The sequence below is a fragment of the Castor canadensis genome, chromosome 13 (assembly GCF_047511655.1).
Source record: "Castor canadensis chromosome 13, mCasCan1.hap1v2, whole genome shotgun sequence".
Lineage (NCBI taxonomy): Eukaryota > Metazoa > Chordata > Mammalia > Rodentia > Castoridae > Castor > Castor canadensis.
In genome coordinates, this window is record NC_133398.1 from 10312557 (window position 1) to 10324814 (window position 12258).

Consider the following 12258-nt stretch of genomic DNA (forward strand, 5'->3'; position numbering starts at 1 on the left):
TAAGTAATAAAAGTTTGGGTTTTATTAGTCAACTACAGTCACAATACAATCATCATAGATTTCCCCTTCGGTATTCATTCCACCAAACACAAAACAGAGCAGTGTGTCAGTATGACTCTTCTGTGAGTCACCACCTTTGGTTACTTCTTTGTCAGCAGAATCCCCTCTCTCAGCTTCACAGTTAAGAGTGACAGAATTTGAGTCTTCATTCTCAGAGGCAGATGTCACTGGCCATGGAATGATACACATGGAATGGTCCAATCGTCCAGGAGGTAGCAAAGTATCAAATTTAAGCAAGGTCCAATGCTGCTTTTCTATGTTAGGGGAAAAGAACAAAGGCTTGTGTTGGAAATTTCCGGGAATGCTCAGTGATTTACTGCATCAACTGAGCCACAACAAACAGTAAATAAAAGGGGAAAAAACTAATGTCAGTGTTAGTGCTTTAATGTCACTCCCTAAAAGTTTAATTTTTATTCCTTTCCTTTAGATTTAGACATAGAGGTACCAAATTGAGAAACTAAAGCACTTTTACATTTGTTTAGACCAGGAGTGACACCTGCTCACCTGTGTGATACTGGTACATTACATCCAGCGCTCCAGTAGGAGTCATTCCTCCGAAGATATATATGTGTTTTCCCACAGCCACAGCTGAGTGGGCGGCACAGCCTGCTGGAGCAGCTCCTGTAGGATTGAGCTTCTGCCACTTCATGTCACCTGCCCAGAGAAAGAGTTTTGGCACAGTATGGGCTAAAATGTGGTTTCAAACTCTATGGCAGTTTGCAAACCAATCACTGGAGGTCATTCACTGGGAGCCCTGAGAGGTAATAGAGCAAAATTTAATGTGCTTGAAATTCTGATCAATAGTTCGGGGAGGGAGGGGCAGGGCTCAGTGATCTGCAGTGGGTTTTTTTTTTTTTTTTGGTGGTACTGGGGCTTGATCTCAGGGTGTACACCTTGAACACCTTGAGCCACTCCACCAGCGATTTTTTGTGATGGGTTTTTTCAAGATATGGTCTTGCCTCAGCTGGCTTCGAACCATGATCTCTGCTTCCTGAGTTAGCTAGGATTACAGGCACAAGCCACTGGTGCCTGGTTTGATACACAGTTTTAGGGGGAGAGGTTTTTTTTTTTTGTGTTTTCTTTTTTTGGTGCTGGGATCGAACCCAGGGCCTCACGCATGCTAGGCAAGTGCTGTACCACCAAGCTACATTCCAGCCCTGATAATGCAGTTTTAACAAGCATCCCAGGGGATTCTGATGCAGTTGGTCTTTGTAGCACACTGACAAATGTGATACATTTTATAGTGACGGTCACCTTTAACTTCTAGGTTATCTTTCCAGAAAGTAGTAAGGTTTGAAGTGTGTGTGTACGCACACACAGGCACACATACATATGTGTATGTTTTAAATACAGGTCTTTAGGAAGAAACTTTGGGAGTTCTGGCTACACAATTTCAAAATCTTAATTTTTGGGGGGGATTTGAACTCAGGGGCTTATGCTTGCTAGGCAGGTGCTCTACCACTTGAGACACTGCTAGCCCTTTTTGGGTTGGGTATTTTTTGAGATAGTGTCTTGTGAACTATTTGCTCAGACTGGCTTTGAACCATGGGTTTCCTGATCGCTGCCTCCTGAGTAGCTAGGATTACAGGCATGAGCTCTGGTACCTGGTGTTGTTCACTTAATTCTCTTATCAGACCTCTGAATTGCTATTACTTCAGCTACCCTCTTTCTTCTTGCAGACAAGCATACAGATTAGAGGAGAGAGACCTGACTTGTCAGAGACCCCACAATTGTAAGTGGCAGAGCTAGACATATTTAAATCTGGTTCCAAAGTCTGTGTTTTCTTTACTGCAACTTGCTGCCTCAGCACCTAGTTCCAACTTATTTTTGCAGGGATATTTGTATTTTTTCAAACAAACATTGAAATGAGGTAGAGTGTCACTGGATTTTAGGTTTAGAGAACAACTGGATAGGCAATTTTTTTCTGTGTGTTCCTTAGCACACTAAAAAGAGGTCTTTATTTTTAAAAGTAAGCACAAAAATCCCATTCAAAGCTGGGTGTGGTGGTTCATGCCTGTAATCTCAGTACTCAAGAGTATGAGCCAAAGGATTGTGAGTTTGAGGCCAGACCGGGTTACATAGCAAGACCCTGTCTTAGAAAGAAAGAAAGAAAGAAAAAAGAGCTGGAGGCATGGCTCAAGCAGTAGAGTCTTTGTGTAGTGAGGCCCTAAGTTCAAACCTCAGTAACCTTCCTCCCCTACATACACACACAAAGAAAGTAAGACAAGAAAAAGAAAACGCCATTTGACCCGCCTATTAGGAATGCTTTTGTGAATATAGTTTCTATCTGTGAATGCAAGGCATGGCCTAGCAATTCAAGGCAAGCCAGGGGAATCACTCAGTCTGGCCAAAATTCTAATCAATGCAAGAATCCCAACCAGCGTCCCCTGGCTTCAGAGAACCCAGTACTTTGTAAAGTACTCAACTACTCTGCACAGGAGTTTCCAGGCCTTCTGCATTTCTTGTGGCCTGGAGCAATGCAGAAACTGTTCATTTATTTATCCACCCACACATGAACATATATGTGCTCCACCCACTATCTGCCAGACACTGTGCTAAGTGCCAGAAATACACTGGCAAACAGAGGAAGTTCCTGCCCTAAGGAAGCTCGCAACGTGGAGGAATAACCCAGAAAGAGTCCATGCCTTCAGGACTCCTCAGCCCTTTAGGTACTGAAATACATCTCTCATGTTCTCTCTACCTTTCCTCTTCCTTAGCTTTTCAACCATTTATAAAGCCTGCCAATCATGCAGCTCCGGTCACCCACCTCAAGACACACCCTAGACATTATCCAAACCTTACATAGGAGAATGGCTAAGGTTTGAAAGGAAACTCCAGTCAGGACACAAAGCATAATCAATCACAATGATGGAGTTGCAAAGATAAGAGATGATAAAGGCCCAAGCACACGCTAAATGCCTGCGAATGACTGCATCTATTGTTACTGCTACCTATTACCATTCGTACCACATTTCACAGAATCCAGTGAACACTGCCAGCTGGTCACACTTCAAAGCAAAGTTGTATTCTTTCAAAGCGTATTAAAAAAAAAAGTGAAGCACACAAGTCCCCACACCCTCTACCCTCCTTACTTATATCAATGCAATGGAGATCATCAAAGAATGTGTCCCCCGCCAAGCCTCCGTGAATGAAAAGCTGTGTCCCCGCTGCCACCATCACATGACCATGCCGGGGAGATGGAGGATTTCCAAGTGTCTCTGGCTGGGACCAGGTCAGAGTGGCTACAAAAGTAAGTAAAGTCATTGACATCAAGTGGCAAAGCTACGAAAGAAGAACAAGAGAAATACACCCAAGCCTCTTTATTGCCTCTTAGCAAGCAGAGTTGCTTCAGCAGGAAGTGACCTTGGATTCCTTCACTCCAACTCACAACAGAGCAGAGCTCCCTTCCTTTACAGCCTGGCTTCTGTTCCCACACTTCCTGAGTGGGAGAGTTGCGCCTTTACTTGGGCATAAGGAAGCCATTTCTTGTTTTGAATAGAAAAAGATCTCCCCTTAAACTTCAACCTAGCACTGCCCTAAAGTTAAAATGAATGAGTGTGTTTCTTTTATGACAGGACTTCAGAGTCTTTATTTCTTTTTTTTTGCAGGGGTGGGGAAAAATGCCTGGGATTGAAGGGCTGTTGCATGCTAAGCAGACACTCAGCCACTGAGCTGCATCCCCAGCCCAGAATCTTTTTTCAAGACCATCTCCTTAACTGATGTGCTGAACAGGTGGAGGAGTAAACAGACTACTTTCAAATAAAAGCAAAGTCTCCTGGTGTGGCAGTATAGGATAATGGTTAGAGCATGGCATTTAGCATTAAAACCAGGTCATCTCACTAAATAACTGTGTGGCGTTGTGCCAGTTACTTCTCTAAACTTCAATTTCTGCAGGTGTAGAATGGAGTTCATGCCCCATAATACCTGACAATACCTCTCAAGGTTGAGGTATAGATTAGATGAGATAGTGTACAGAAAGGGTAAGCACAGTGAAAGTGGTCAGTATGCAGGAGTTATGAAATGGTTATTACCCACTGCCAGTATGGGTGCACTCTACTATAGGCATCCTTCCTATCTTCAAAACTGCGTGTTTACAGTGTTCTGGAAAATTAACCATTTCAACATACCAGAAGAGTCTTGAAAAAACTTTGAGACAAAGATCTACCAAACAATTCATCTTTGAATTACAATTTATGAGAGCAGGGTGTGGTGTTGGCCTTTCCATAATTCCAGCACTCAGGAAACTGAGGCGGGAGGATTGCAAATTCAAGGCCAGCTGGGGTTAGTTACATAATGAGTTTCAGGCCAACCTAGACTACATAGAGAGACCCTATTAAAAAAAAAAAAAAAAGAATGACCATTCACAGCATGCATTTTGGTTGTTCAAGGAGTGCTTCAACGAAGACAAGTTAAATAATCTGCCTGGGTTCAGTAGTGCATGCCTATCATCCCAGCACTGGGGAGCTTGAGGCAGGAGGATCATGAGTTCGAGGCCAGCCTCAGCTATAAAGTAAGACTATGTATGTCTCAAAACAAACAGGCAAACCTGAAAATGTTTTGCACAAATATGCTCATCAAAGAACTGTTTGTAACAGAAAGGAATTGGAAACAGCCTAGCCATTAACAGGTAAGCGGCTCAGCTATTGGTGTAGCTGTGATGGAATACAATGAATTCCTGAAAACCGCTGGTGAAGACTTTCTGAGTGCATGGGGAAATGCTTACGTGAAATACACAATTTCATATAGAATTATCTGTGCTGCTTAGAAAAAAAAGGCTGATAATGCACTAAGATGTTAAGAGTAGTTTGTGGGTGAAAGTATTGAAATACACATACTTTTTCCTTCTATCTAGTTTCATTTTTTAAAGCCTGTATTATTTATGTATATATAAAATACATAAACTTTGCAGGTTTTTACTCAGCGTCTTATGCTAGCTAGGCAAGTACTCTACTCTCTACTACTTCAGCAATGCCCTCAGCCCTTTTTTTTTTTTTTTGTGGTACCGGGGCTTGAACTCAGGGTCTTCACCCTGAGCCACTCCATCAGCCCATTTTTTTGTGTGATAAGAGTTTTTCGAGATAGGGTCTCGTGAACTATTTGCCTGCGCTGGCTTCAAACTGTGATCCTCCTGATCTCTGCCTTCTGAGTAGCTAGGATTACAGGCGTGGGCCACCGGCGCCCAGCTAGCCCTTTTGTTTGTTATTTTTGGGCAGGGTCTTGTGCTTTTGCCCAGCCAGGGCAGGCCTCAGATCGCATCCAACTACCTCAGCCTCCATACTTAGTTGACTTGTGGAGATAGGGTCTGGATAACTTTTTTTGCCTAGGCTAGCCTCAAATCGAGCTACTCCCATCTCTACCTCCCAGGTAGCTTGGGATTACAGCTGAGCCATCATGCCTGACCTCATATTATTTAAAAATTTCAAAACTGTTTTTTTTTACTTAGCACTTTTTTTTTTGGATCTTATTTTTGGTTCACTTTATTAATCTTTGTGACAATCTTTTAACCATTGACATTTGAAGTGATTATTAATAAAGCAGGATTAATATCTACTATATTTGGTGCTATTTCCTATTTGTTGCTCTTATTTTGGTTCTTATTTTTTTCCCACACTTTGTCTGCCCTCTGTGGGTTTTTTTTTGTTGTTGTTCATTTATTCACATGTGCATACATTGTTTGGGTCATTTCTCCACACTGCTCCCCTCCCTCACCCTTCCCCCTCTCCCCCCACCTCAGTTCCAGGCAGGTCCCATTCTGCCCTATCACTGATTTCAAAACAGCTTTTAAAAAAATCAAAAAGCCCATTCTTTTTGGAAGAGCAAAGTCCTATTGTGATGTGTCTTAATTCTTCCAGTTTTACTTTGAGTATTTGAAAGTTTGCATATTGTGTTTAATAAAAAAAAAGGCAAATGTAAATAGTATTTTTATCACATGTTATTTGCAAAGTGTTATTTATAAATGCCCACTAGTAGGAGAAAAAAATGTTAAGTAAATGTCCCTTAGGTAACAATTTGGCAAAAGATCTCACTATTTTATTTTATTTTTGTGATCTCACAATTTAAAATTTTCATTTTATTATGATAGTTATTTCACTTTTCAGCATCTATTCCTTATAAATGTTTGTAACACATATAAAGATTAATCTATATGTCAGCAAAAAGCCAGTCAGCAGGGAAGTGACTGAACAGATAAAGAGTACCCTCAGAAGGACAGGGTTCACAAGGCAATTGGTGCTGACTTAGAACGACCTCCATGATTCATGATTAAATAAAGACAGTAATAACACAGTGAGTGTTTATTAGGTGCTTCCTACATGCCAGGTACTATGCTATGAACTATGTCACATCAGTTCATTTAGTCTTTGCAACTCTTTGTGGTAAACATTACCATTTTCTCTATTTTACAAATAAACAAACTGACGCTTAGAGAGATTAAATAACTAGCCTTAAGTAACACAGAAAATGTCAGATCTGATCCTGAGTCCAAATGACATGGCTTTCAACAACTAAGACCCCTACTCTCTGAAAGCAAGTTGCAGAACAGTATGTATAATTTGATTCTATGTATGTGGTTTTGGATTTTTTTTTTTTTTTTAATGTTTCCAAGGGTGGGCTTCAACTCATGGGCTCAAACAATCCTCCTGCCTCCGCCTTCTGAGGAGCTAGGAATACACACACTCCACTCCACAACACTCGGCTCTTATATGGTTTTAGTTTTATAACTTGATTCCATGTATGTGTTTTAAAGTTTTGATATAGCTTTGTGAGTTCTAATTTCACATAAACTCATGTATGTACATATACGTATGTATGTGTGATTTATAAATGCATAGAAAAGTCTGGAAGGAGACATTAGGAACACCAATAGTATTTCTCTCTCTGGGGAGTAGGAAGTAAGGCTGAAGGGAAACTTCTACTCTTTTTTGTATAAACTGTACTGTTTAAAGTCTCAAAATCCATCGCTTATAACTTTTCAAATGCAAATGCTGCTGCAGGAAGAATGTATCCTCTAAGAAGTCATAAAGTGAGACACTCAGCCTGTTTCTTTTTCTAACCTCTGCTTCCTACATGAGGGAAGCTGTGAGCTGAGGTGGCCCTGAGCAGTAAGTGGCAGCCCAAGGTCCCCATCAGTCCATACTTGCGTCAAACACATGCAGCTTCACATCCTGCACAGGCTGTGTGCCCCTCTCTCCACCGCCAAAAACATAGAGTTGGTTTCCAATGGCTGCCGAAGACGTGTGGAAGGTTCTTGGGGATGGTGCGGGACAGGTGACTTCTGGAGTGGTCCAAGTCCTGGTTTCTGGTTCAGTGAGAAGGCAGGCACTTAAAACATCCAGGTTGCAGGGTCTCTGACCTTGACACTTTTTTTTGAGATAGTCTTTCAATATGTAGCCCAGGCTGGCCTCAAACTTCAAATTCTCCTACCTGAGACCCCCTGAGTGCTGGGATTATGGAGGTGTGCCATCATGCCTGGCTCTGACCTTGATACTTGGTGGGGCTTGGCAGAGACACCTTCCTACCCAAATCCCCAAGGAGGACAGCACAGTTTTAGGTAAGGAGTTCACACTTACCAATGTTAGGGAGGAATAAGAATGATATGTACAGTTTGCCCAGATGGAACCAAATCCCCAAGATTGAAAGCCACAGGTACAATTAAGAATGAGGTCAATAACCTCTCTAGACCCTCTTTCACTTTGGTGACTTCCCTGCCCCGTGCTCATAAAGGAGAGCCTAACACTTGCTAAAATTCATTCCCACTAAATGCCAAAACCCAAATATGCCAAATTTCCCAGAAAATGTAGCTATTAAGAGAAAATAATGCTATTGCAGTTTCAGTAGCACTAACACTAGTCTCTACTAAATAATAAGTGCTAAATAAATATTAGTTTATCCCTTTTCAGATAAGGGAATTGAAGCCGAGATAGACAGTCATTTATTTAAGGAAACACAGACAGCAAATGGTTGAGATTTAAACTGTCCCAGAAACACCAAGATATACGTATTTTCAGCTCTTCTGACATGAGGATAAAAACTCATCACCTAGGAGCTGTAATAGAAGTCTCTTTCCTTTCTGAATAAAACATGAATTTTATAGCAACAGATGCATTAATTGAGCACCTTCCTCATGCAGGATCATTGTCCCAAGTGCTCTGTCACAGCCTCACTCACCCCTGGGAGGTGGTGGAAAATATCTTCACAATGGAAGCTCAGAAACTTTAAATCCTGCCCTGTCACAGGCCCTGTAAGCAGGGGTTGAACTTGGAGCTGTCAGAGTAGCATACTTGCTGTACCAGAACACTCGTTCTCTTTTCTTTCTCTCTCCTTCCTTCCTTTTTCCCTCCCTCCCTCTCTTTTTAAGGGTACTAGAGCTTGAACTCAGGACCTTGTACTTGCTAGGCAGGAGCTCTACTACTTGAGCAGCAAGTACTATTTGCTGCTTGAGAAAATGCACCATTTGTAAAAGGCCTGCATTCAGTAGCCAATGCTTCATGAAACATCTACAGAACATGTGCAACTCAAACATGAACCTTGAAATTGAACCAGTCTCAGGCCTATATCCAAAGCTACAGATCTTGGGACTGCTCTTGGATTTTAGGACTTAGACGGCACATAAGTCAAACACCAGCAAAAAATAATCACAAAGGAGTCCAAAGCCATTTGAGAGATTTGCACATTTTTTTGTATTTTTGGGGCATGGTATCAGATTATACATCCCAGGAGAGAGAAGGGATATGGTTAGAAAACCAATTCTTTTGATGGAAGCTTTCCACAGTCTCACAAGTTTTATTTAAATAGATGCCATCATTGAGAATCAAAAGGATAGGGTTCCAGCTGGGCATGGTGGTCTGTACATGTAATCCCAGAACTCAGGAGGCTGAAGGAAGAAGATCTTGAGTTCAAGGCTTAGCTTGGACTACATACTAAGCTCCAGGTCAGCAAGGGCTACATAGCAAGGCCCTGACTTCAAACTCAAACAATTGGAGGTTTGGCTCAAGTGGTAGAGTGCCTGCTTTGCAAGTGTGGAGCCCTGAGTTTAAATTCCGGTCCCATAAAAATTATATATATAATTATAATATAGATGATATGTGCATATGAAAACTATCAAGGAAGTCACTGTTTCAGCATGTTCCCGCATGTAAAAATAAAACAAAAACAAACAAAACCAAAAAAAGTACGGGTTTCCAAACTGACTTCTATTTTCCAAATCATACCTGGATCAATTAGAACAACTACAAACACTGAGGGTTAACTATATGCCAGATACTGAGCTAATTAAAATCTGTAATAAATTAACAAGGAAGGAACTATCACCATCCCACTGTGACAGAAAAGAAAACCGAGGCAGAGAGTTTGCTCAAGGTCATAGTTAGTAAGGACATGGTTCATGCACAGTAAAGCACAGAACCTGACTTGTGCTGTTTTTTTGTTTTGTTTTGTTTTAAGAGCTTGGGAGAGAACCAAGAGACTCACACATGCCAGGCAAAAGCTCTACAACTGCCTATGCTCCTATTGAGCTGTGCTCTTAGCCACCATCCTCTAAGCTACTGCCCCACGCAAACTAGCTTCATTATCGGCCAGTCGGTCTACTGTACTTCAGACCGTGTTCTGGATTGTGGAAATTCAGCAATGAACGAACCCTTGCCTGTAAAGTACTTACATTCCAGAGGGAGGGGGCAGGGAGAAAGAGAAAAGACACCCAAAAAAACACAGCAAATGAATGTATAAGAAGACACTATGTAAACACTATGAAGGACTTTTCCATACTTGACACAGACGAAAATTCAGTACCATCTCCTAAAACTAACTGTCATGAAAATATATTGTTGACAGAGGGGACTGGGCAAGAGGTGACTGACATGAAAAATGTCAGGTCACTAGTGATTAACTGCATATTCAAACTAGATTTCAGGGGGTTTTTTTGCTTCTCAAATTTGCAATGTTTACAACTGATACATTCAAATCTGGACAGGAATGACACAAACACTATTAAACACAGCAGAACAGAGAGTAAATTTGAAAAACTTTCTGGTGGTATGTATTAAAAACCTGACAAAGATTCTGGGGCTGGGGACGGAGCTCAGTGGTAAAGCCCATGCTTAGCATGCACTAGACCCTGGGTTCAATTCCTGTCACAAAAAAGAAGTCCACAGAGTTCTTGACCTACTCTTTTTATTTCTGAGCATGAATCCTAAAAAACAACCATGTGAAATACAGTCAATAACTTCTGAGCAAAGATGTTACTGCTTATTTTTCTATTTATGTATTTATTTTAGTAGGACTGAGGTTTGAACTCAGGGCTTTGCATTTGCAAAGCAGGCACTCTACCGTTTGAGCCACATATCAATGGTCCATTTTGCTCTGGTTATTTTCTTTTCTTCTTCTTTTTTTTGGCAGTATTAGGGTTTAAACTCAAGGCCTCATACTTGCTAGGCAGGTCTTCTATCACTTGAGCCACTCCACCACTCTGCTCTGGTTATTTTTTGGGGGTTGGAGTCTCTTGAACTATTTGCCCAGGCTGGGCTTCAGTTGTGATCCTCCCAATCTAGCTAGTATTATAGGTGTGAGCCACCAGTGCCTGGTAAAAAGCTGAAAACATCCTAAGTGTTCAGAAATAGGGAAACTGTGGTATTGTCATAAATGGAGTATTATGTAGTCATTAAAATGTTGTTGACAAAGCATTGTTGTTGATTTGAAATCACTTCTGTGGTGATTGTGAAATTAAAAGGGAAAAGGCATAAAAGTATGTATACAGCATGATCATGGGCTTATAAAAATGCAGAGAAAAAAATAGAAAAGAAGGAAAGTCTTGAGAGGAGACTGCCGAACCACCTAATGGGAGGTGAACTTGTCTTTCGTTTTGAAACTTTTATTTTTATTTTTCTCTTTACAAATATTATTTACATTCATTGTGAAATACTTGGAAAGTGTTTTTTCTGCCAGAGATACATTGTTCCAGGATCCGTGCTGCAGGGCTGTTCTATATATGTATATACGTACATATCAGATGCATACTATCTGACACACATATATACCATGTGTGTCCTGTACTTACATACCTGTGATCGTTTAATTTATAAACTAGGCACAGTAAGAAATGGTCAACAATGATAACTATAACAACTGCAGCAATATACTGTGATAGAAGTGACTTAAAAGTCGGGCGAGGGATGCAGTTCAGTTGTCAAGCAATTGCCTAGCATGTAGGAGTCATGGCTTTGACCCCAGTACTGAAAAAACAAGTGAAAGGTTATTTATTTACTTCTGGAATCTTTCTTTCTTTACTCCCTCCTTCTTTCCTCTCTTCCTCCCTTCCTTCCTTCCATACCGGAGATCAAATCCAGGACCTTGTACATGCTACTAAGCAAGTATGGGACTTTCCACTTAACATTTTTGGACTATAGCTGACTCCAGTAACTGAAGACTCTGAAAGGAAACCACTGACGTTACTAACAGCCTTAATATAATAGAACTGTGCCTGGATGGTGTTTGACCACTTACTAACACTTTCCTGGTATTTCACAATGAGTGTAGATAACATTTATAAAGAGAAAAACAAAAATAAAAGTTTTAAAACAAAAGACAAGTCCACCTTCCATTAGGAGGTTCAGCAGTCTCCTCTCAAGTGTGAACCCCGCAATGATAAACCTGCCAGTCAGGAACTTGGCCTTTGTGACTCAAAGAAACATACTAAGAGGGTCTGCCAGAGTTTTTTTTTTGGTGGCACTGGGATTTGAACTCAGGGCCTTATGCTTGCTAGGCGGGGGCTCTACCACTTCAGCCACTCTGCCAGCCCCTGGCAGAGCTTCTTAACTTTGGTGTTATTGATATTGTAGACCAGATATATATATATATATTTTTTTTTCTTTTCTTTTTTTTTTTTTTGGTGGTCTGAGGTTTGAAATCCACCTGCCATGCCCCCAATAGTTATTTATAAGACAGGGTCTTACATTTATGCCTGGATCACGATCTACCATTTACATGTCCACATAGCTAGGCAAAAACAAGTGCCACACACCCAGCTTTTATTGTTTGAGATGGTGATCTCATGAGCTTTTTTTCCAGGCAGGCCTCCACCTGCAATCTTCCCAATTCCTGCCTTCTGAGTAGCTAGGATTACAGGCATGAGCCACTGTGCCCAGCTAGACGAGATAACACTTTGTTATTTTATTTTTTTGTGGGACTAGGGTTTGAACTCATGGC

At 41.1% G+C, this 12258-nt stretch overlaps 1 protein-coding gene across 13 annotated transcripts in view; it reads right to left on the minus strand.

Moving 5' to 3' along the window:
• Rabepk (Rab9 effector protein with kelch motifs) overlaps positions 1-12258 on the minus strand; it is a 24444-nt gene continuing 12186 nt past the window's right edge. For 11 of the 13 annotated variants that reach the window (XM_074053213.1, XM_074053212.1, XM_020159263.2 and 8 more), the window contains 4 exons: positions 7196-7357; positions 3153-3302; positions 565-714; positions 1-314 (listed from right to left, as the gene is read on the minus strand). In XM_074053213.1, the coding sequence (XP_073909314.1) occupies positions 25-314; positions 565-714; positions 3153-3302; positions 7196-7357 (752 nt within the window). In that variant the 3' untranslated portion in view covers positions 1-24. The remainder of the gene's footprint in view (positions 315-564; positions 715-3152; positions 3303-7195; positions 7358-12258) is intronic. The other 2 variants (XM_074053207.1, XM_074053206.1) reach the window with 2 other exon arrangements.